The sequence below is a fragment of the Hippocampus guttulatus genome, chromosome 2 (genome assembly GCF_054856545.1).
Source record: "Hippocampus guttulatus isolate MCC_2025c chromosome 2, RoL_Hgut_1.0, whole genome shotgun sequence".
Lineage (NCBI taxonomy): Eukaryota > Metazoa > Chordata > Actinopteri > Syngnathiformes > Syngnathidae > Hippocampus > Hippocampus guttulatus.
In genome coordinates, this window is record NC_141262.1 from 27,181,624 (window position 1) to 27,204,221 (window position 22,598).

Below are 22,598 nucleotides of genomic sequence, written 5' to 3' on the forward strand. Positions count from 1 at the left end.
TTGATGTCGTGTTTTGCAGGAGAGCTGTACATCGGTGGCGTGATCAAGAACATGTACAGTAATCTGCCCAAACTAATCGCGTCCCGGGACGGGTACCAGGGCTGCCTGGCCTCCGTGGACTTGAACGGGAGACTCCCTGACATGATTGCAGATGCCCTCCACAGGGTGGGCCAGGTGGACCGAGGCTGCGATGGTAAGTGGCTTGTTTTTCATCAATAGGAGACGGCATGCGCGATTTGATTTGTTTGAAATCAGCGCCGCAGCCCTTTATTGCGTCTTTATTAAATTCAAGTAAATGTGTTTTTTTTTTTTCTCTCTGCCCGAGTCGCATCCCCCAAGCCTGGCATCATCGTGCACTTGTGCGGATGTTATTTACTGATATCCACCAGTGGCCACGCCTATGCTCTCACTACCCCCAGGCAGCCTATGCATGTCATCTGTAAATCTGTAAATCCTCTCTATTGCGCCATAAAACCTGCATGAGCGAAGAATCTCTCAGTGTAGCTAATCTCAGCGATGCCCCCGCCCTCCTCGCCGCTTGCCTCATTAATCTTGCATTTCCTGCGTGTTTACGTCTGCTTTTGCTCATCCTTTCTCCGCTGCAGTCTGTGGCCACATGCGCCCGTAGAATCAGGCCGGTTAAATCTGGGATATATCACTGGATTTTGGCAATGGCGTCCATTACCCACTTCTCACCCCTTTATTTCTCAGCCACATCTCAACGGCATTCCGAGCGTCACAGAGCCCGGGCTTGATTTCCCTCAGGGCCACACTGGCTGACACAAAGAGGCACTGATCGAACTTTTGTTTTGTTTTGTTTTTTTACCTGTTGGGTCTTCTCCCAGACAGCCTTATTACCTGCCAACGGGCATTTAGCCATCTTCATACGGTTAAAATGGCCGTGAAGCCATCAAGGCCAACTCCCACCAGTGACTCGATACCGCCAAATGCTAATATTAGCACAAAATCGGACATGCCGGAGAGCTGAGCCGCCGCGCTTCAACCGACTGGGGCCTGACCGACCTTCGGCGAGATTTTCGTTTTGTGTAGTCAATCTCTGTGCAGCGAGTCCGGCTCAAGCTGCACGGTGCCTCGATAAAGATAACATATCTCGTACTTTATGACTCTTTGAGCCTCCGCAAACACCGTTATCTTCTTTTGACTTTGTTTCCTTGCCAGCCAAAAGCTAGAACAAAAAAAAAAAGATGGGGCTCTCTTTTTTTTTTTCATTGTAAACCCGAGTAACACATGTTTCAAACTCAAGGCCCGGGGGCCAGATTTGGCCCGCCAGATCATTTGATGTGGCCCGCAAAAGCAAACCAAACATGTCAATTTCTATGATGCTTGCTAAAATCTGTACCAACATTTCACATTCTCATATGTAATATATAAGAGAGAACCAGTAACTGTAATGTGGCCCGCGACAAAAATGAGTTTGACACCCTTGCTATAAGGTTTACCATTTCACTTAAAATGTTCTTTGGCAGCGAGTGTTATTTAAATGTTTTTAATTGGGCAGCGTTGCAAAAGAAATCAATGTCAATAGAGGTCACAATGTGGGAAAAGCCCTGCAACGACCCTGATTTAGCACAGCCGTCACAGGATTGAAGCGGATCGGTTTTTCGGCTAGTTTGGTGTCGGATTCTATTCGAATGAAATGTTCTTGAGTTGTGCACCGAGTAACGTTCCCCCCTGCTAAGCTGAAACTCCCGTCGCTTTAGGACCGAGTACCACCTGTACGGAGGACTCCTGCTACCATCAAGGGGTTTGTCTCCAGCAGTGGGAGGGCTTCACCTGCGACTGCACCATGACGTCCTACGGAGGCTCGTTTTGCAACGACCGTGAGTCTCTCACTTTTGCATTTGTCTTTGTGTATGTGTGTGAGAATGCGCCCAGTGGCGCTTTGTCGGATTCTGATAAACAACCACGGGCAATGTTGAAGTTCTGATTCATCACATGAATGGTTCTGGCACAAGTGAAAAACAGGCTAATAGACTTGCGCTGGCCGCTCAGGTAAATTGCATCGCTCCCTCAGAGGAGAGAGAGAGAGAGCACAATTGCAACTTTCCAGGTGGGGATATGAGGACACGTTTTCCTTCCCTCATCTTTGAATTATTTTGCCCCCCCCCCCCCCTCCCCCTGCCAGCTTGCATCCCTGACAACCGTATTTCATCCACTTGACCCCAAATGCGGATGGGTTAATCCATCGCCTTGTTCTCTTTCGTCTTCCCGGCCTTCTTTACTTTCCCCGCCAAATGATCGGCCTTTTCTCCTTGGCGTCGGCTGACTCATGACAAATTGTATCCGAGTCGGCCGGCCAGCTCTCTGGGATTCGTCCTTCTCCGAAAACCAAGGTAGGGTCATCAGAAGCTTCGCCGTCATTTTGTCTTTGCTCGGCAGACGAGCGGCGTTACGCGGGAATATTTCGGGGCTCCATCACATCTTCCATTTGTCTCTTATTCGCCCTTCGGTATTTCACTTTCCAATCGTATTTCTCCTTGTCTCACTGAGGGCAAACACCGCAGCTGTGCTTTATGACTGAATAAAGAGTGTTGGTTGCACGCCGAGCTCGTGGTTGTTCATGAGCGGGCGAGCAGGGCTGCCCAAATAAATCACAGGACCTCCCCTGCAAAGCGAACGGGATTTGAGGCGTTCTGTTGCAGCTTCCACTTGTCCAAAATGATAAATGATAAGCTTAAGGCTTGCTCCTCGCAAAATCAAAATAAATGTCTTCTACATTTGACACGCCACAGGCACGAAGTCCTGTTAACAGCTCAGCAGCAGGCAATTTTGCTGAGCCGTGTCCTGGAGATGGATAATAAATGTCTACTATTTAACCTTTATTTACTCAAGTAAAGCAATTAAGAACTGATTTTCATTTGCAATGCCGGCCTGGCAGCAGACAGTAAAACAAGCAAAAACACAAAATAAACCCGGAAATCCAAACGATGTCCATAAAACGGGTGGAATTGTGAGTGCGGGTGGGTGGTATGCACAGTGAGCAGAGAGCTTGTTGTTATTGGAGTACCGATTGAAAACGAACACTGTGTTGCTAGTTAGTTGAGGTCAACACCGATTCTACTGCAAGTCTCGGAATAACCGCGAGCGGATTTGTACTTGATGCAGTCACCTACGGCCGACGTATTTGCGTGTGCACACTTGCAGTCACACATGCAGAGCATTTGCTATTCAGTCGCGGCCTGCGGTGATTGACTGCTCGCTTCCTCGATGAGTGGCGCATAAATGGGCCCCTGAGTGTTGTGCCTTATTCATCTGGACACCACGAAAAGGGAAATGATGCGCATGCGCGCACCTTTGTTTCTCTCTCACCAAGGAGAGGAGGATGCTGGCCTCAAGGGAAAGAGACAGGCAAAGCCATTTTGGGCTAGTCTCTCCCACACCCCCTCCTCCCCTTTTTCTTTTTCAAGCCGTTTGAGTCCGCCAGGCATGTGCACATTTACAGTGAAGCCAGCTGCTGGCCATACTAATGAAGTGCATTTGTAAGCGTTCTCCAGCTGCATGCCCCCCTCACTAATTACGGTAATGCGCACAGCGTAGGTCAGCCACAGTTCTTCGGCACACCAATCCAGAGAAGCAAAGCTGCGATAATGTCGAGACAGATCACTCGACTGGCAAAATAAATGAAAGACGTATCATTGGCCAGCGTGGCTCTCCCGCGTGTTTTCCGATGAGCGATGCTCCCTCCCCCAACGTCGTCTTGCGTCTCCTTGATGTTTGCCAGGCCGCCTGGTTAGCCCCAAACTCGGCGTGGGTGCCGGCGTAGTTGCCTGGCAGGCTTTTATCGTTTACACGGCGACCGGCCTGGCAGCGACAAACGCTCACTTGGCGGAGATCGCGGCTATCTCGCCATTTGCAGCCGCTGGAGCGAGAGCGCGGGCAGACGAATGAAAGGACACTTGAGTTGACTGAAAAGGAAATGTTGGCTTCCCCACAAAAAAAATTATAAAAAATCACCTCACCGACTGTTCAAAGGCAGTGAGGCCTTGGTTGAAGGGTGACTGTCCTGCCCAAAGGAAAGCCCCGCCCCTTCACTGGTGTTCCAAGACAAGCATGTGTGACACTCAGCAAATATTTTGTTGAAAGGAGCATTTTATTGAACTCGAATGTATTTTCTTAGCAAATGTAAACAAAAAGATCAATTTCATTTTGAGATATGTAAGTAAAGAAAAGAACGGAATCAGTGTTTTTAACTGTTGTTGCGCACGGGTTCGTAGTTATGTGAAGGAACTCGCCCCTTCAACCAGAAGAAATTTGCAATCTAAAGAAAGCACTTTGTCTCTTCACTTCTTCTCCACATTACCTGTTTTCTCGCGGTCAAAATCTTTTTCGGTGTCCGGGATTCCAAGAGTTAGGGCCCAGTATCACGAGGAATTCCTCCGCCGGAAACTTTTGCTTTGCTCTTGATGAGTTTCTGCTCCAGCGTCGATCCAATGCAGCGCCTCCACCGTTTTCCCGAGTTTAATGAAAGAACGGGATAGCTTTTAAGCCACAATGTGCATTAAAGGACAACTAACAAGGCTTCGTAATTGCTTTGAGACCGCTCAAGACAAATGCAAACATCATGAAAGCCCTCGGCTCCATTTTGGAAGGCGAATAGGAGGCGTTCGAGGAAGTGAGGAGAGGAGTAAAATAATAATCGAGGTTGAATGATATCTCAAGTGTGTCTTAACGGTAAAATCCTGACCGATGCTGGATGACTTCCTCAGATTTGATCCCGTGGGCGCTGATAAAGTTGTTGCAAGTCTCCACTCCGCCGTGTTATCGACTGCAAATGACCCTCGCCTGCAAGGGCTGACAGAAACAAAAGACATGGAAGAACCCTTGATATCGGCGCATCTTTGGGAAAATACTCCCAAGCCCACCATGCCATATGCGGTGTGCAAATTGATTAAATTCACCTCCTGAAAGGGTGAAGGCTCTTTTTGCGGGAAAAAATAGGTGGCGCCACTGGATTGTTTTCCCTGAAAAAGATCGCCTGTCGTCGGCCGATGCACAATTGCTTTGAAGAAATTATTCTGGTAATCAATGTCAAGCCTATAGGGTGGAGATGCACATTTTGAGATTTCATGTGAATTCAACCCCCCCCCCCCCCCCCCGCAGAACAATTCACAGCAATTAGTGCAAAGTCGTCATATTTTCATCCTGTGGGGAGAACCGTTTTCTTATCCGCGGAATCGCAGCTCTCCCAATATTTCCTGCTTGTTAAAAACTATCTTCCGCCCTGCGCCGAGACCAGTAATGGATTTTCCGTAGCATGAACACGGCAGCGCCGAGGCGGGCGTGAGCACGGAGGCCAATGAGGTGATAAATGGTGGCTTTCCAAGAGGGCGATAATCTTTCATTCCCCATCGCCGAGTCGTTCTTGTAGATTCCTCTGCTGAAGCCCCCGTGTGGAATTTTGTGCGTCCTTGTGGTGATTCGAGTGTCCTGGGAAGGATTTTATTGGGCTTACATCTCACAGACGGAATTATACAATCTTACCCTCGGTGTAGGAACGTGACAGAGTCAATGACATGGGAGTTGCCGGTCTCTACCCACCCATCAACAGACTGCGGTGCGTCTCGTGCTGCCCTTCTGGTCCTCTTTCACTGCAGAGCGCTATGGTTCAGATCACTTTATTTGGTCATCTTCACCTTTTCTTGGTAACAACTGACATGCTACATGCACTCAAGTATCCGTCGAAGATTTTCTTCCTTATTCATCATGGAAACATTCGACTGGAACATAAAAAAATAAAATGTCAAGGAAGACTTTCCCCTTCGGGAAAGCACTTCCACTCGAACGCAGCAGGGAGAAGGCTTTTCTTTTACACGCCGCATTTTATGACGACATTATATGATGTTTGGGTTCCTTTAACCCCCCACGCACATTTGATTCATGAATGTTGCCCATCATGTCGCGTATCCTGAGGGGAGAAGGGGAGTGCTGCAATTGAAATGTGGCTCCTCTTATTGCACAGGACAGGAAATGGCAGGGGAAAAGGCAAGGCAAAGCTACTCAATGTGCTTCACCAAATTGAAAGTACGACATTGAAAAGCAAAGACAAGAAATAAAAGTAGCTTACTAAAATTGAATGTGCAGTTCAAGAACAGGATTTTGCCGATCATGACTTTAAAAATGCTTTGAAAGATCTTGCGTTTTGTTTTTTAACACGCATTTGTAAGTATTTCCTCCCGAGGGGCAGCCCTCACTTCTGTTTTGCAGCTTATTCCATTCGTCTGCAGCATAACAGCCAAATGTCGCTTCACCGTGTTTGCTTTGAACTCTGGGATCCGCTAATATTGACCCGAGTCCGCAGTCCTCAGAGCCCTACTGGGTTAACATTCGACGAGTGTTTCTTTAAGGGTAGAGTATAGTCGGGCATAAAATAAATGAATAAATAAATGATTTGCGGAAATTAGTTTTGCAGAGAAGAAGGAGGATTCTTATGGTTCGATAAATCAATCTGCATGCGCATCTCCAATATCCTTAAGCAGCTCATAGAAATGGTTCCTTTTTGTCTGTATTCTTTATGCCACAAATCCAGGAGGCTCGCTGAGACTCCTGAAATGTGTATTTTGGTCTGGACCGAGTCATAAACATCACGTCCCCTGTTTTCTGTCGTGGCGCTCCCAGCAGAGGACGGCGGTATTGACAGCTGCTCCGCCTTCTGCTTAATCAATAGCCCCGCTCTTTCCCTCCCTCTTGATTTCTCACGCGCCTTGCTCCGTATGTTCTCATCAGCTCGCGGATTTGCTTCCATCTCTTTAGCTTTTCATTTTTCATCAATTTACGTCATATTGGACGCGTGTGAGGGGGGAAGAAGGGTCGGGGTGTCGCTTGCTCGTGATGGGGCTCAGGGGACCTCTTTGCTGGGTCGCTTGTGTAGCTCGATAGAAGACCTTGGCGGTCTTTATAGGGGGAGAGACATCGGCATGTTGGCCCCATTTGTTGGAAGACCATATTCATCTTTGTTGGAGTGGATCGATTGAACAATATGTTGACATTTTAGTCGGATGGCTAGTTTTCATTGGTGGGTTGCTGGACTGGAGCACAGTGAGAGTCAGGTATGGGCGCTGACAAATATTATAATCCTCATGACTCTTTTGACTGATAAACGGCCCGGTGGACGAGTGGTTAGTGCGTCGACCTCAAAGTGCAGAGGTCGTGGGTTCAATTCCAGCTTCGGCCTCTCTGTGTGGAGTTTGCCTGTTCTCCCCGGGCCTGCGTGGGTTTTCTGCGGGTACTCTGGTTTCCTCCCACATTCCAAAAACATACATGGCAGGCCGATTGAACACTCTAAATTGTCCCTAGGCGTGAGTGTGAACGCGGATTGTTGTTCATCCCCCACCTACTGCCCGAAGACAGCTGGGATAGGCTCCGGCACCCCCTGCGACCCTTGTGAGGATAAGCGGGTCGGAAAATAGATGGGTGGATTTTGACTGATATCGAAATCATGCTTCATAAAAATGATGATTCATTGTTTTCGAAACTTTATATTTGGTAACTATGCCACCTTGGTGTCTTGTCACAGTTTGAAGGACACTCAGAGAAGGCAGAATCACATCATACACTTTGCTGCACGGGCGATGGTGTATTCAGGGTACTTTTGCAATGTGGGAATCTTCCAAACACAATGCGGCATTCGGCATCCTCATCATTGTTCTTCGGTCATTTTTGTTAAAATTGCGAGAAGCCAAGATCGATTCAGTTTCGATTGCCCAGCCCCGCTATATGGAGGGGACTTTATTTCAGTCCACATGAAGGTCAATTCAAACTTGATTCATTTCAAACTCTGAACTTGTCCTTCTCTTCAATTGAGAATTGAGAGAAACACACACTTTTCTTGCAAACAGTTGCTGTCTTCTGTCGGGTGTGTGTTGGTGTAGTGTCGACAGCCGCTGCAGCTCGGATCAATTTGACGATAAAGTTCTAATGAAACAGGGCTGCCTTCATCTCGCCCGAGTCGAGTGGAAGTAACTGACTTTTAATTCCAGGCCAGCAAAACAATTCCGAGGCCGTATTTCCAATCTGTTGGAATGGCAACGGACAGGAGGGAATGCAACGTCTCCCTTGTAGCAGCACGCGCTGCCTTTTGAAGTCCTGGCACGCTGGGGATTGTCTGCTGCATTAAAAAGAAAAAAAAAACATGTTAATTGAGCCATTTTGCAAGTGAGGCTAAGATACGTCGGCGAAAGAATGTTGTTCAGCCTCCTGCTTGCCGTTTGTGCAGAAAGATTTTTGTGGTGTGTGTGAAAGAATCAAAACGGCGACTCCAGCATTTCCCAGCGCATCCTCGTTCTTCATTAGCGGCATTTCGGCCTTCAAGGACCCAAGAAGGAAGCCAGAAAACATCCGCATATATTTGCCTGGCCTATATTGCCTGACACTGTTTTTCAGCCCTCAGCAGAGTCATGAGTGTTCATATATTCCACTTCAAGATGAAAGGCGAGCATTCCACCTGCATCTCCACTTGAACACACTTTCTTCCATGGACTTTTGAATATGGGTCATTACCCGAAAGAGCATGTGGAGTCCAGATACTAGACCTAGCTGACCCAGAACCCCCCTTAATGCTGTGCATAGTTGCAGGGGCACATTTGGTGACCGTATATTCCGCACTATAAGGCGCTTCGGAGCATAAGGCGCACCTCCAAAGAAGAGCCTGAAACTGTTTTCATATATAAGGCGCATCGCATGATAAGGCGCGTACACTAGAAGCTACAATAGCGGCTGCTGTTGCGTTATGCATCCACTAGATGGAGCGCCGTTAAGGGAATGCAAGACAATGAAGCTTTATTTATATTGAGCGTTCACAACCGTTGCAGCTGGAACAACGCACTTTACAGAACATTTAAAATACGCCCAAGATATCAGAATATTGATCCATATATATAAGGCGCATCGGATTTTCGTTATTTTTAATCCCATATATTTGGGAACATTCGGTGCACCGCATTATTAGGTGGCTACATTTCCGATTATGCTTTGGCACGCAAGCAGGAAGTAATTCTTGTTCCTGTATGATGAAAATATGGACATCAGCTAGCGATTCGATGCAGATGAGAGTGTGAATGTAACGGCAAGGAATTTGAATTTAAGAACTGAAAAGCTAACATCCATACCTAAGGCGCACTGGATGACAAGGCACAATTTTTAAGAAAATTAGGGGATTTTAAGTGCCCTCTAAGGTCTGAAAAATATGACGTTCATGTTTCTCACCGACTACATTCACCCATTTCCTGAGCCAGAAGTCCTGAAAATTCTTCTTCTCACTTCATAAAACATCTAATATATGTTACTGTTTCGACAACTTGGTGATGCAAAGCGCCAGTTTGTCTTGAATCAAGTCTGTACAGCAAGAGGTTGTAATATTCCATTGCATGAGAAGGAAGGGGGAATCACTGGAAAGAAATCGTGATACGTAACGAGTTTTGAGGTTTGGTTTGGGCTGGGATCATTCAACACCCAAGCCGCATTCACCCTTCAATGATACCTTGAAAGAAAACGTCATTTAAATTCTCAGCACTTCCGATCAAATGACACAATTAAGAGGCAAATGACCAGGACTTCCTGGGAGGCTTTCTTTGTGTGTGGCCATCAGTCATGGAGGCAGTTAAGTGGCAGCGGGATGCCACTGCCTGCTTGGCAAAAAAAAATGCAATAAATTATTAATAATAGGCTTAGTCATCGGGTTTTGTTTTTGCTCTAGCTCACACGGGATGATTATTTCTAAAGGCGTGTAAAAAATTGGCGGCGGGAAGGAAGGGGCAGGGGCAATAGAGCAATGAGCGACTCGTGACGGACGAACCGAACTGCGTCATCTGAGCCGGCGCGTATTGATCGCACGCATGCATGGACGGGATGGTAGAGCCAACGTCCAGGGAGTGAAGGCAAAGTGATCAATGGCCATAGCGTGGATAAGGCGCCTTCTTTACAAACACTTGAGAAGCACTCTCATACGAAGAAATGTGAATCATAAATAAGCCTGCAAAGAGACGCCGCGCTTGGCTAACGTCATCTTTGCTGGCTCTTCCGGGCTCCTTTCAGTTGCCTTTAGCGGCATCGCTCTTGAGTCTTTGTGTCCAGCCCAAACAAAAGCAAAGTCAGACGACGGTGAGGAGGAGCGGCGCCGAGAGACAGCGCGTTAAAACGCATGGCCGCCCTTGCCACTTCCCATGAAACTCACCGTTGTGCGGATGAGATGCCGCGGCTGGGAGGTTCTTAGCGTTGCACCTTCAGGAGCATCGCCGTCCTCATGTTTAGGGATCTGTCATTGATTTTTTTTTCCTCCACATGATAATAAAAGCTTGCACCTGGCTGAAATCCCTGAGGTAAATCCCAGGCTAGCTGCTCCCTGCTCCACCATCCTTACATGCTGTTTTTTTCGTGTCCGAAATCATAAAGAGGCAGTTTGGGAGCGTCACCTCTTGGAGAGAAAGCCGGCAGAAGGACATCGGGGCATTCGAGCCTCCACCCCGCTCGCCTGCCTTCCTAATGATGCCGTGTACAATAATATGCTAGACAGAGATGGAAGCGTAACAGAGCAAGGCTGGAGGATAGACTGTCAATACATACCCTCACCTGAGAAAATGTCAAGACGAGGCAGGCAGATTGAGAGGCGCTTGATGCGTTCTCCACTGTTTCCCGCCTCGGACATCGATCCAGAATCACCTTCGGCTGTTTCAAAGTGTTGCTTTTTGAAAATGTGACCCGCTTGTTGGAATCTCACCTTATTTTTTGGTCCAATCAGAACCACAAGTGGCTCCACAGGCATGTGTTTGTGATGCTGAGTGTAATAATGGCCCTCATGGCCCTGTTATGCAGTTGTCAATACACGGCCAAGGTGGAAGCCATCAATCACTTACATGCGCACGAATTACATTTTCAGACGTTGCCTGCATGGTCGCACATTAATCTTGATTGCGTGAGAGGAGAGTCAATGAGAACTTTAAAAAAAATAAAAAAAGACACCTCGGGCGCTGCTTTTTGCTCTCATCTCCAAAGTGGGAAGCTGAAGTGCATACTAAGATCTACGGAAGTGGAAACGTGATGCCATTTCGAGTTGGGAAATAAGACAGACAAGTAGCAATGGATGCTTGCTCTTTTTTTTTTCTTTTTTTTTTGCCCTTGTGCCCCAATCAGCTGTTAACCTGATGGCATGTTCAGCTGAGCAGCACATTGGTGAAATAAATGTCCCCGTAGCTCCTTTGGTGCGTTTTTGCTCAGCCCTGATTGATGGCCGACATTGTTCAGCGGCTTAGAGTCGCACTCCAATTGCTTTTTGATACGGTTACAAATGCGAAATTACTTTGTCCCATTAAATTAGATAAACAATCAAGTGCGAGGGGCAACAAAAGACTGCTGACAAAACTCCAGCCGAGGAGAGTTAATTACGGAAGCTTGTCACACTAATATCAACGTGTCAAGAGCCGAGCGTTTTTCTTCTGTTTGGCCCCCTCTGCAATCCAGTCAGGCTCCTAATGCCGCATTCCGTGTATTTACTCGACTCCATTAATTTATCGAGCAGTTTGAAAAACAACCGTAGCTCAAGCCAAGCGCCGTTCATAAAAGTGAACGTAAAACACAATATCAATAAGACAACTACAACCACCAACACTACGACCGCTCCTAAAAATATATTAGCCGTACTACTAATGAAAGGCAAAATATTCTCTTTCAAAAGATATACTTCTTTGAAAGCTTAATCAGTCAGTGACATACAAACGCTGCTGCAGCGCCTCGACTGTGTCTTAGACTGAAAAAAAAAAGGTTTTGTTGAATGTACTCCATTTTATTTTCAGTGTTTGCACTTTATAAAATCATCCGCACCCAGAAACATTTTTAAGTCAACTGCATCTGGATCCAGATGACTTTTATTTTGTGCAACCGCTTGATGAAATAAAATTGAGTGACTTCAACACACCATTTTTTTTGTCACACTTCTGAGTACACATAAAAAATGGTGTGTTGAATTTACTCAATTTTATTTCGTCAAGTGGTTGCACAAAACAGAATCTGCTGGATCCAGACATTTACTTTTAAAGATGGATCGACTATGTAAGAAATGTATCTGGATCCCGACGATTTTATTATATACAGCCACTTGACGAAATAAGAGGGAGTAAATTCAACCAATATTTTATCAGTGGATGTTGGCTAACTGCAGTTCCACCAGCACCCTGTTGGTGGCCTCCAGGTATATGAATCTGAGGTCAGAATCTCCAGAAACGGGGTAGACAAGAGCCAAATAGTCACATTTCGAGATTACAGTGTGCATGACATCACTCGCGTTAGCTGTCGCAGCCAAAGGTCAATATCTAATAAGAGTTTTCGAATGTCACATTCTTCATCATGTTTCATTTTGTGCCGGCTACAGGTTGCAGGGCGAAAAAGACGGTCGCTCCTTGCGCGTCCGATAGCATCAAATAAATAAAATAGAAGGCGTGTCGGAGTTCCCCGCACCCGTGAGTGACTCGCAGAAGGCATTTAATGAACATTGGGAATGGGGGCACGTTGCCTGATTAAACCGTGACTTTATCAGACGTTTGGCTGGACCCCTCACTTCATGTTAGAGTGACACGCTTTCTTCCTTGTGCTGCACGATTTTACCTGCGTGCCTGTCGATGTACCCTGGGAGCAAATCAAATCCCCACTGCCCCTTACTGCCATTTTATCATTCCAAAAGTCGCCTGCAATGAGCAATTAACAGTCAGATAAGCGACTGACAGTTGCACCCTTGAAGGCTAAACAAGAAACAGCCACCTCCTTTCTCACACCTCCCTCAGCGCCGTTCCCACAATCCACCCGCAGGCAACAGCAGGCCCGGCCGCACTAATCACCCATCGCTTATCCGATCCGTCGCTCGGTCGCGACACGACGCGTTGACGGCTCGGAGCCGAGGGCGGATAGCGATGCGCGTTGACGGCGTGAGGGGCCGCAACTATTTGATTGGATCCAAGTCGAAGGCGATGCATTTTAAATGCGCGCCGAAGTGAAGGTGAAAGCTTTTGAACCGAGCGTACGAGCGATTGCTGGTAAAGACACGGCAACGGCATGGCCGCTTTTCGGTTATTTTCACAAGTCCGTGTCATCGGGGCTCTGAAATTTTTGTCATGTGGAAGAAAAGAAACTGGCAACACGTCTCAGGTTTGCACAGGACCTCGCAGGATGCGTCTCGAGCCCTGTCGCGGCTCGAGAACACATTTATCTTGGACACGGGAAGTCAACATTCCTAAGCGACGGGAGCTAATTGGCGTATGTTGCAGGCTGATGACTTAGAAATCAGTACTTGCTGCTTGAAGGTTTTCCCAGGGCCTTGTATGTTGTGGAGGCGCAGGTAAGGCATTGATTGCATGCCAATTAGGCTGTCAGAGAGTAAACAGGACGAGTGTGAGAGAAAAGGAGGCGCGATGAATGCGAGCGCACTGAACAATTTGTGTGCGGTTGAAAGAAGACATTCCATAGTCCCTGCTGCATTCTGGTTTATTCTTCCACCCCTCACACAGAATACTAATAAAATGCGGGGATGCAACGTGCAACTAAATGGTTTGGTGTCTGGCTTTCATATTTATGCTTGCCATTTTATTTGCTTCATTTACCATCGTTCGAACGCATTCAGTGTCAAGGATGTTTTTTCATGTTTTTTTTCTTTACGAATCCAGGCATTCGACTTTGCATACGTGTTTGTTTAAAAAAAAAAAAAAAAAAAAAGAAATTGCGTTGTAATAGGAGAAAGAAGGCTCTTAAAATGGCAAGCACAAAATGTGTTAATGTTAGTGGGCAATGACTTTGGGGCTTAGCGAAAAACGGCCCGAAACACGTTCTTGCAAAGTCGGGCACATCTGCTGGTGTCTGTTTACACACTCGGTCAAATATACGTGCTGGAGGTCATCCACTTGCACCGAGATGAAATCCCATCGCCACCAGCATTCGTTTCGACCCAACTTCAGAATGTTGCATCACAGCCCGAAAGCAGGTCCAAGCAACAAATGGAAGAGCGGCCTTCATTAAGTTGTCGTGACTCATTGTCTTTAATCAGACAAAGCAACTCGTGTATACACAAAAAACGTCCCGTTGGTATGTTTATGAGATGAGTCATTCCATTGAGGATTACAACTTGTGCTCACAAAGCTCCCGTCTTTCATTGCCTCTCCTTCTGCTTCGGATCAATGGCCCCCTCATGCCCAACCTTTACTATCGACTTTGTTCGAGTAAGACAATACTGTTTCACCCGACGCAAATAGGCCTCTGTCTGGCATCAAGCAGGCGTCACGTTTACAGTTTCGTGTTTCGGGCATTCGCATTCGTCGCAATATCGATGCTCACTCGAGGTCTCGTCGATGTTAAAGGGGAAGGCTTGCTCGTTGGGTTGTAAAATGTTGCCAAATACAATATGAAGAGTGACACCGGCCACAGTTACATCCAACACCAATCGCATGCAGATTAAGGTGAGGCTTTGACCTCCCTTCGCAGCTTCTTCAATTTTTGGACCAGTGCTTTCGGAGCATGTCACTGTGTGACTCTCACTTGTTTTTTTTTTGCTTGTTTGCCACCGTAGCATGCTCCCGTCCATTTACCGTAATTTCTGGACCATGAAACACAGCTGATTATAAGCCGCAGCCACTGCATTTTTAAAGGAAAAAACATTTTGTACACATATAGCCGCACCTGTCTATAAGCCGCAGGCGCCCCCATTAACATGAGATATTTACAAAGAAAGATGATACACTGAAAGTGTTTTCAAAGTTTGAATAAAATACCTTAATTTTTTTTTCCAATTAGTGCCTGTAATGCGGCACTAAAACAAAAAAGTCAATGTTCACCATCGAGTAATGCTTTTTTCTATGAAAAAAGTCTTTGCTTGCTGTAACACTCTGTTAACCATTCCGTCATTAGGCTTTCTACCAACTACACTTTCGTGTCAACTTTCACGACAATGTCTTTTGGGAGTTTTTTTTGGGGGGGGGGGGGGGGGTTGGCATAGTAATCCTTGGAGGATGCAGTGCAGCCCAAAACACAGGTCAAATGCTCTCATGGCCGGTTGTTTTCAATGTGACAGATGATAGTGTCTTCCTCGACAGGTATATATCAACTTGTCTCACTCTTTTATGCTCCAGCGCTCCCTTGCGGCCATGAGGAAAATCTTTACATGAACCGCTTGATTAAATAAGACGCAGAGTTGAAAGCGTGTGACAAAAGTCGCAGCTTATTGTCCGGAAATTACGGTCGGTGGTCGATTCGATGCGGCGAAAGGATCTCAGCCTGACAAATGATGGTGGGCCTAACCAAGAGCCTGGGTATCCCCCTCACACCCGGCTGACGCGGCGGTCCTTCATAAATCAGTCTTTCAGTTGAGCCAATTCAGTTGAGGCCATCTGCGTGTGGTGAACATTTTCCAGATTTGAATTTTGTCTACACCAAAGCCATCCCCCGGACCGCCTTAAAAAAAAAGCCCTGCTTGAGAACTCTGTTCAAGTATACCAGTGGCCCGTCACAGCCCAACAGGCTCACAGGTTCACATTTGAGCCTTGTTCCGCCGTCGCTGATATGCCAAGATCCAAGTGAAGCCCAACTCGGTTTCCCTTTCCCATCGCTTCCTGAAATGACTTTCGACTAGCCTGCGCCGAGCCGCGATTATTCCTTTGGAAGTAGGTTGGGAGCTGAGGTGGCAGTCAATCGGCTCTTTCTTCCTTTTGAGTTTTTCAGCTTTTGCCAGCAAGAGTCTGGAGGGGGGGGATGGGTGTGTGTGGTAATCCGGAGAAGCGGCAGAATTTGATGATTGAAATGTTTTCATCCCTCTTCTATTTCTTCCCGTGTCCACGCGCAATCGATTGTGTGATCAATTGTGTGACTGAAGACAACTCTCTCCACAAGTTGTTCAGAGTTAAGCTAATCCAAATCCCTCTCGGTCTGCCCGAGAGCTTTCCATTTGGATATGTATTGCATGATTATCGTGAAAACTTTTTCGACTTACTTCTACGTGACTGAGGGCATAAATGGAGTCGGATGTCAACATCATAAATCTCCGCCTTAAGCCCAGAAGAGCCTCCAGCTCCAAGTGTACCATCTTGACGTTTTTTGTTTTTTTTTAACACACTGCGAGACGACATCTCTTTTGGTTGCTGACACCACAATAAACTTATTGTCAGCGCCGATGTCTGAGACTGCAGAAAGATACCAAAATAGATGAAATCAGTTGCCTGCCGACCATCGCGCAAGCTGTGCTTTCTGTTTGACTTGAGCATTCGAATTTCCCCACCCCCCTCTCTAATAGCCTCTCAGCACTGCTATTTTATTTTTTGTCTACGTTTTTTTTTGCTCCTAATGTGGCCCCGCCATATCTAGCTATGTAATAAGCTAGCCCGTCTCCTTCCGGCTCGCTGGCAAGCTACGTCTGTTTTATTGTGACGCTCATGAAATGTTTTCCTGCTCCTCGGCGATCTGTGACCCTCGGAGGCCGTCGCACAGCCATTAGGCAGTCCGCCGTTGCATCAATGCCGTAACAGAGTCTTTGAGAGGCGCTGATGTTTAGCTGATTGTGCCCCGAAGTGAGGTTAAATGGTCATATCGGCTCATTATGCTAGGTTGCAAAACGCTGTTTGGCTCGATTGTGAAGCACGCTTGTTGGATGAGATTGGCTCAAGATGTCATTCATCACCAACGAAAAATTGCAAGTAAGCTTGCTTTTTTTTTTGTCAGGATGACACCGCAGTCCTCCTGTTTGCCTCCGTGCCTGTGTTGCCAACTTGTTTGTGGATCGTCGAGCCATGCGTGTGTATGGGTAATGGGATTTCTTTAGACGCTATTAGCTCTTCAATCAATGTCAGCGCTTGGCTGTCATTGAAGAATTGTCACTCTGAAGTGCTATGAACACTCTCCTTCAAGAGCGATGACAGCCGTGCTCTCGACTCGGTGTAATGACGCCAGTTTTTTGTTCTTGTTGTTTTGATTTGTTTTGTTTTGCTTTTCAACACAAATCATCTGGCTGCCACGCAAAAGCCGCACTGAGCTGAGCTACAGCGGTCGTGTCATCGGAAGGTTGTCTGCTAAATCGTTCTATTTAGCCGGGATGGGCCAAAACAAGCGTGGAAGAGCGACTAGGTCAATCCTAAGCAACACTCCTGTTGCCTAGCAACTCCAGCAGCTGGCCGTTTGCTTGCGGGGGGGGGGGGGGGGGGGCAAAATCCGACATTTCTAAAGGTTTCATATTTGCACGGACATTTTGGCCGTCCTCGAAACTTGCTGTAAATTGGTCGTGAAAAAAAATCGACCTCATTATTGAACTGCTGATGATTTTTGGGACGTGCATCATGCACAAGTTTGTGAAAGTCAAAGGGCTTCACAGGCCCACAGTTCAAAATGCATCAATGCTATCCTGCGTTTTCGGGAAGGCACAACACATGAAGGGATCCCCCTTCCGGTAGATTCTGTCCCAGCTGGTCAATGTCAGAATTTTTCCAGCAGCAGTCTCACTTCGATCAGCACCTAACCGGTTCCCAAGCAAGGGGGGGGGAAAGAAAAATCTCAATGTCCAAGTGACATTTCGAGGTGTTGTGATTCAGAGGCTTGGTCCACCTTGAATCTTAATCTGAAATGGAATATCGTACACCCTCACTGGATTTTTTGGTGGGGGTTTTGCATGATGGAGAATTTTAAAAGTGCCATATTGGGCACAGATAATTGCTACTTAAATCACAGAGGATTTTTTTTTCTTGTTTCTTGCGGCATTTGAAAATCTTCAGTTCATTTAACGGTTGCACTTGTACTAAGCCTTTAGTAACCCAGCAGGAGCACTTTTTGCCCTCCGAGTAGAGATTGCAACTTCATAGAATAACAAGCATCTATTTTTTTTTTTCGGGCGGCGCGCACTCATTAAATGATGGATCTCGTAACTGGAGTTGGCGAAGTCAAGAGAACAGAAGCGTGTCTTGATCCGATCAGGGCATCGGTGGGGGCCCCGCACCAGTAGAAGTGCTGATACAGTGCAGTCGAAGCCGCGATGGATTGCATTTCCCTCACGCTGGCCTTGAAGCTGGTTTGGATACGTTTTGATGACTGACCTCTCAGGGTGATGGGATTCTTCGAGCGCTGTCTTGGATGTTGGGAATTTTAATAACGCCCTCGTGTCGAAGCGCCAATTTTTACGTAAAAGACCCATCATTATCCCTTCCGTCCTTCCTCATTCTCAAGCGTCGCCTCCCTCCCCTCCCCAACTCAGTGTTCTTTCTAAAAGGGGGGATGAGGGAGGCTCACGGAGTTCAACTCCTCACCATTGATCAATCCCCTATGAGCTGGCCACGTGTCATCATATGCGTTGGGCTAATGGGCAAACCTTCAAGAAGAGGACCGGAGTGCAGATAGAGACAGACATGAAGTCGCGGCTAATACGCTCGTGCCTTTTTGTGAGAGTAAAAGAGAGAATGCGGATCACATCTGCAATCATAGGTGCTAATCACAAACAATCTTTTCTGGCCGAGAGCGGCGGCAAACCTGATAGAATCTCACCGAATAGACTGGCAGACAAAATATGCTCCCTGCGTCGTAACCATGGAAACACCGCTGTGCACAACTGCCAGCCACCCGACGCCAGCACATTGTCTTCTTGGACTGGAGGCACTGGCATTCTATGATATTGTGTCCTCCAGGGCAGTGTTCTCCAACCACTGGTCCCCGGACCGATACTGGGCCGCGGCACATCGGACGGGGTGGATATGTGGGTGACTAGCTCAGGGGCCGGTAACCTAAAATGTTGAAAGAGCCATATAGGACCAAAACGATTCCCTCCAGATTCCCATTCTTCGCTAGTACCCTCGGTAAATTGTACATGAAACACCGTTTTTCTTTTCTTCTTTCAACAGCCACCTGCCTGGCATCTCGCCCTGCTGATAGAAACATGTGTCGCAGGCTATGACGCAAATCTTGGTTGACATTTAATATTCATTCTACATATTTTTACAGCATTGGAAAATGTTAAGAATGTTTATGTCATGGTTGTCCTCCTTCAGCAACCATATTAAAACAAAAAATATTTTTTCCATCTTCAAACATTTTAGAAAAAGCACCAGGGAGCCACTAGGGCGGCGCTAAAGAGCCGGATGCGGCTCAAGAGCTCCGGGTAGTCAGTCTAGCTAATCGGAGTCCCCATTCAAGTTTGGCACTGTTTGGCGAGTTGATAAATAGAATCCGCCAAGAAATGAAAGCAGAAGCAGTCAACAGAAAGTCATCGTAACCAATTGACCAAAGGTAGAGCTTTCACCGCGACTTCCAAAGATGAAGCCATTGAGGAGGAAGCTGTTGTGCGCGCTGTGTCGTCCACAGCAAGGCGATACGCGAAGCCTGTTGAATCATTTGAGCTAGTCGCACCCGAGTGATTAAAATGCAAGCAGGGTTTGCACAGCCTGCGCCAGGCATTTGCAGTTTAGTCGCGAACAACGAGCCGGCAGCCACCAGATAACAGGAGCAATCTATCGTGTCATCTCTTGATCAGTCACATTTGCAAGTAGCAATGATGCGAACGCCGTATGTGGGATCATAACCTAAAATTTATTCATGTTTGCATAATAAGGCATATTTATTATTCCTGATTGGTCCTTTACTTCGTAGTTTACGGTGCTATTTTATGTTATTCTACATTTGTTGTCTTAATGAATAAAACTGTTTCAAAGCAATGAAAAGAAATGTTAATAAAAATATTTAATTGCTCTATAATTATCTTTGCTGTCATTATCAGTGCTTTAAAACTGGCAATTTAAAAAAAAAGGCGACTGCCTTAGTCAGATTCCGTATTGGATGTACAGTCTATTCAGAAGTTGGTCGTACTAAATTTCCCATGTAAGAAAAAATTAAAATAAAAAAAAGAAGTCACGTCCTGGCTAACAATCCGTTTTGGTTATTTTCTGCACTTGCCCACTCAGCATCCACTCAAACGTACCCGATGCAGACAAACTTTTCCTCGTTATGAGTCGGAGGCGTCCTCCCGCCCATACGGCAATTATCCGCAAGCAGGCAAAGATTTGCACCGTGGAAGGAGGCATGTCGACGCAGACAACATCTTGTTCCCGGCTTTGAGTGCAAACCTCTCGGTGACAATTTGGTCTGCCTGTGCAGTAAGAGAGAAGACACTAACAGGCCCGACTTAATAGGCTGAGAGCGTTTGGCGTGTGGGTGGAAAAGAGAAGCTTTTGGTTTCTGATGTATCACTCTGCCATGAGCTGTGGCCAGTTAGAAGCTTGGCGTGGTGTTACACGCGCTGTATTTTTCAAGAGTCTCTCTCTGCATGGCTTTTTTCCACCCGACAGTCGGGCAATTTTATTTTTGTACACTCTCGATTAAAAATAAAAAATAAAAAAAGCTGCGACGTTTCCCAACTTGTAAAGGCCGATAAACGACCCAACCTCTATCCGAATTTCTCTGTCAAGAGCGATGAGCATCCCAGTGAGCGGACAAACCAACGGGAACTTGGCTCCGGCACTGGGAATCGACCCCCCCCCCCCCACATCAGTGGTTTCTTGCATGAAAAGGCCTCGATGCCTCGGTTTGAAATATATATGAGGCAGTGTGCCATTTCAGGACCTCCTATTATAACCGTGAATCACAGTATTCTCCTTCTGCACTGAATAATTCATGCTTGAGAAAGTATCTGCTTAGTCAAATTTCTCTGTGTGCCCCCGTTGAGGAGAGTAGAATGGATCTCTTGCTCCAAGTCGGTACAGTGATCAAGCGGGTGGAATCAAGGAAGTGGAAAGCGCACACAAAAAGCTTGTAGCCACTGGCGTCTTGCTGCGATTTCAAGGTACTTGTTTGCAAGCAAAAAGCAGCAAATGCGGTAGAGGAACGCGCATTTGCCTGCTTCGTCCAATCGAGCGGTCCTGCGCACATGCTCGGAAAACATGTCTGGTAAACGGAAGCAAATCTTGCGAAAAGGAGTCTCCCAAACGAAGCTCAGCCGAGACGACGAATTGGCCACGTTCGATGATTTTGACAAGAGATGGCACAGAAGCCACTTTTCATTTGCCGACGGAATGTTTTCAGATCTGAAGTAGGAACGCTACAGTTGTTGGTTTCATGACAAAATCATATTTTTCTTCATACTGTATACATGCAATTAATTGACGTGTTTATACCGTATTACACGTTCATATTTTTACATCTATAAATGTTCATACTGTATTAAACATCATAGCTGGCGGCCATTTTATTGACCATGGTCACAATGAACTACCGTTAAAACGTACAGATTCGTGTTGTCCCTCGAGGTACGTTGTCACGCGATTCGACTCTATGGCTTTGGTTATGCTCCATAAATAATCGTAATAGACGGAGCTGAGACCGAAGGGTCACTGAAGGCTGACCGATGATTGCCAAGAATCAACGTGGATGGTGAAAAACTCGGAGCGAAAACCGCTTCTCGCGAGCCACCTTTAATCATTCTCCATCGATGCTTTAAATAACTTGTGTAACCTCAGACATGATAGGAAATTAACAATAATTACTCCGTTGGTGGACGAATAGCGAGGAACTTTCCCTCTAGGGCACACGCGTCTTTAATTACACTCCGGGTCCACAAGGGTGAATCGGCTTTGATCAGGGCTAAATATTAGCATTCCGCTTGGTTTTCTCAGTGTCCTCATTAAAACCTCACCTTGTCTCTCGGGAGGCTGTGCCAGTTTATTCAGGGGACCAATTGCGAGCGTCATGTAACGTGTGACAAAAATCTATGACGTCTTGTGGCTCCCTGACTGAGACGTCAGACCGCGCGTGGAGACAATTTGCGAAACAAAATACAAGCAGGAACAAATCCAAGTTAAAAAGTAACGTGTCGAATTGTGCGGAATTAAGAGGCGTGATGTTTTTTTTTAAATATGATTTGAATGAATGGGCAAGCAATGGTGGTATGCAAAAATGGTGATCCCTCTGATTGGCTGTTTGTCAGTGGCTGATGACGTCACGCTACGGCAACGCCAATCTGCCAACTTTAATCATAAGTAACTTATTACTCGACATACAGTAGATGGTAATATCGAAAAGAAAATTATTATTTTCTAATGCAAATACATACGGGTAGTAATTTCAACTAGATTACATTTTGGAAGTAATATTTTTTGAACCTCACTTGATGAGGCCATTCTGCGCGCATGGTGTTGTGTTTGTTTGCGAGGACGCATGAAATTTCTGGCATGTTCCAACACGTCCTCTGGTGCGATCCAGCGGCTCTCAAGCCCCGCAGCTCCGGAGGCCGCACTCGAACAAACAAACGCAAATGCCATCTGGCAACCCGTGGGAGGTGGCGGGCCATCGGAAGGGAAACCCCGCGAGACGGCCCCGAAACCCCGCGAGAGGGCAAATGGGAAGAAGGCGTCGCAGGGCGGAGGGCAAAATGTGCCCTTTCGCCCACTTGTGTTTTACTGCTAATTGGTCGTCATGGCGTTGATGCTGCGCCAGCCCTCGACTTGGTGTCCCTATTTGCCTTTTTCCACACGCTGTCATCTGGAAGCCACGGGTGAAAGGAAACTAACATGGATTCGTTCATTGTTTTGACCTACGAGGCGGCAGAGATGTAAATGCCCCTGCCGGGTGCTTGAGCAGTAAATCGCTGT

The 22,598-nt window shown here is 46.6% G+C and overlaps 1 protein-coding gene across 7 annotated transcripts in view; it reads left to right on the forward strand.

The window, feature by feature from the left end:
* Positions 1 to 22,598, forward strand: part of nrxn2b (neurexin 2b) — a 282,388-nt gene that overhangs the window by 161,170 nt on the left and 98,620 nt on the right. For all 7 annotated transcript variants that reach the window (XM_086105123.1, XM_086105122.1, XM_086105124.1 and 4 more), the window contains 2 exons: positions 20 to 193; positions 1,722 to 1,841. In XM_086105123.1, the coding sequence (XP_085961249.1) occupies positions 20 to 193; positions 1,722 to 1,841 (294 nt within the window). The remainder of the gene's footprint in view (positions 1 to 19; positions 194 to 1,721; positions 1,842 to 22,598) is intronic.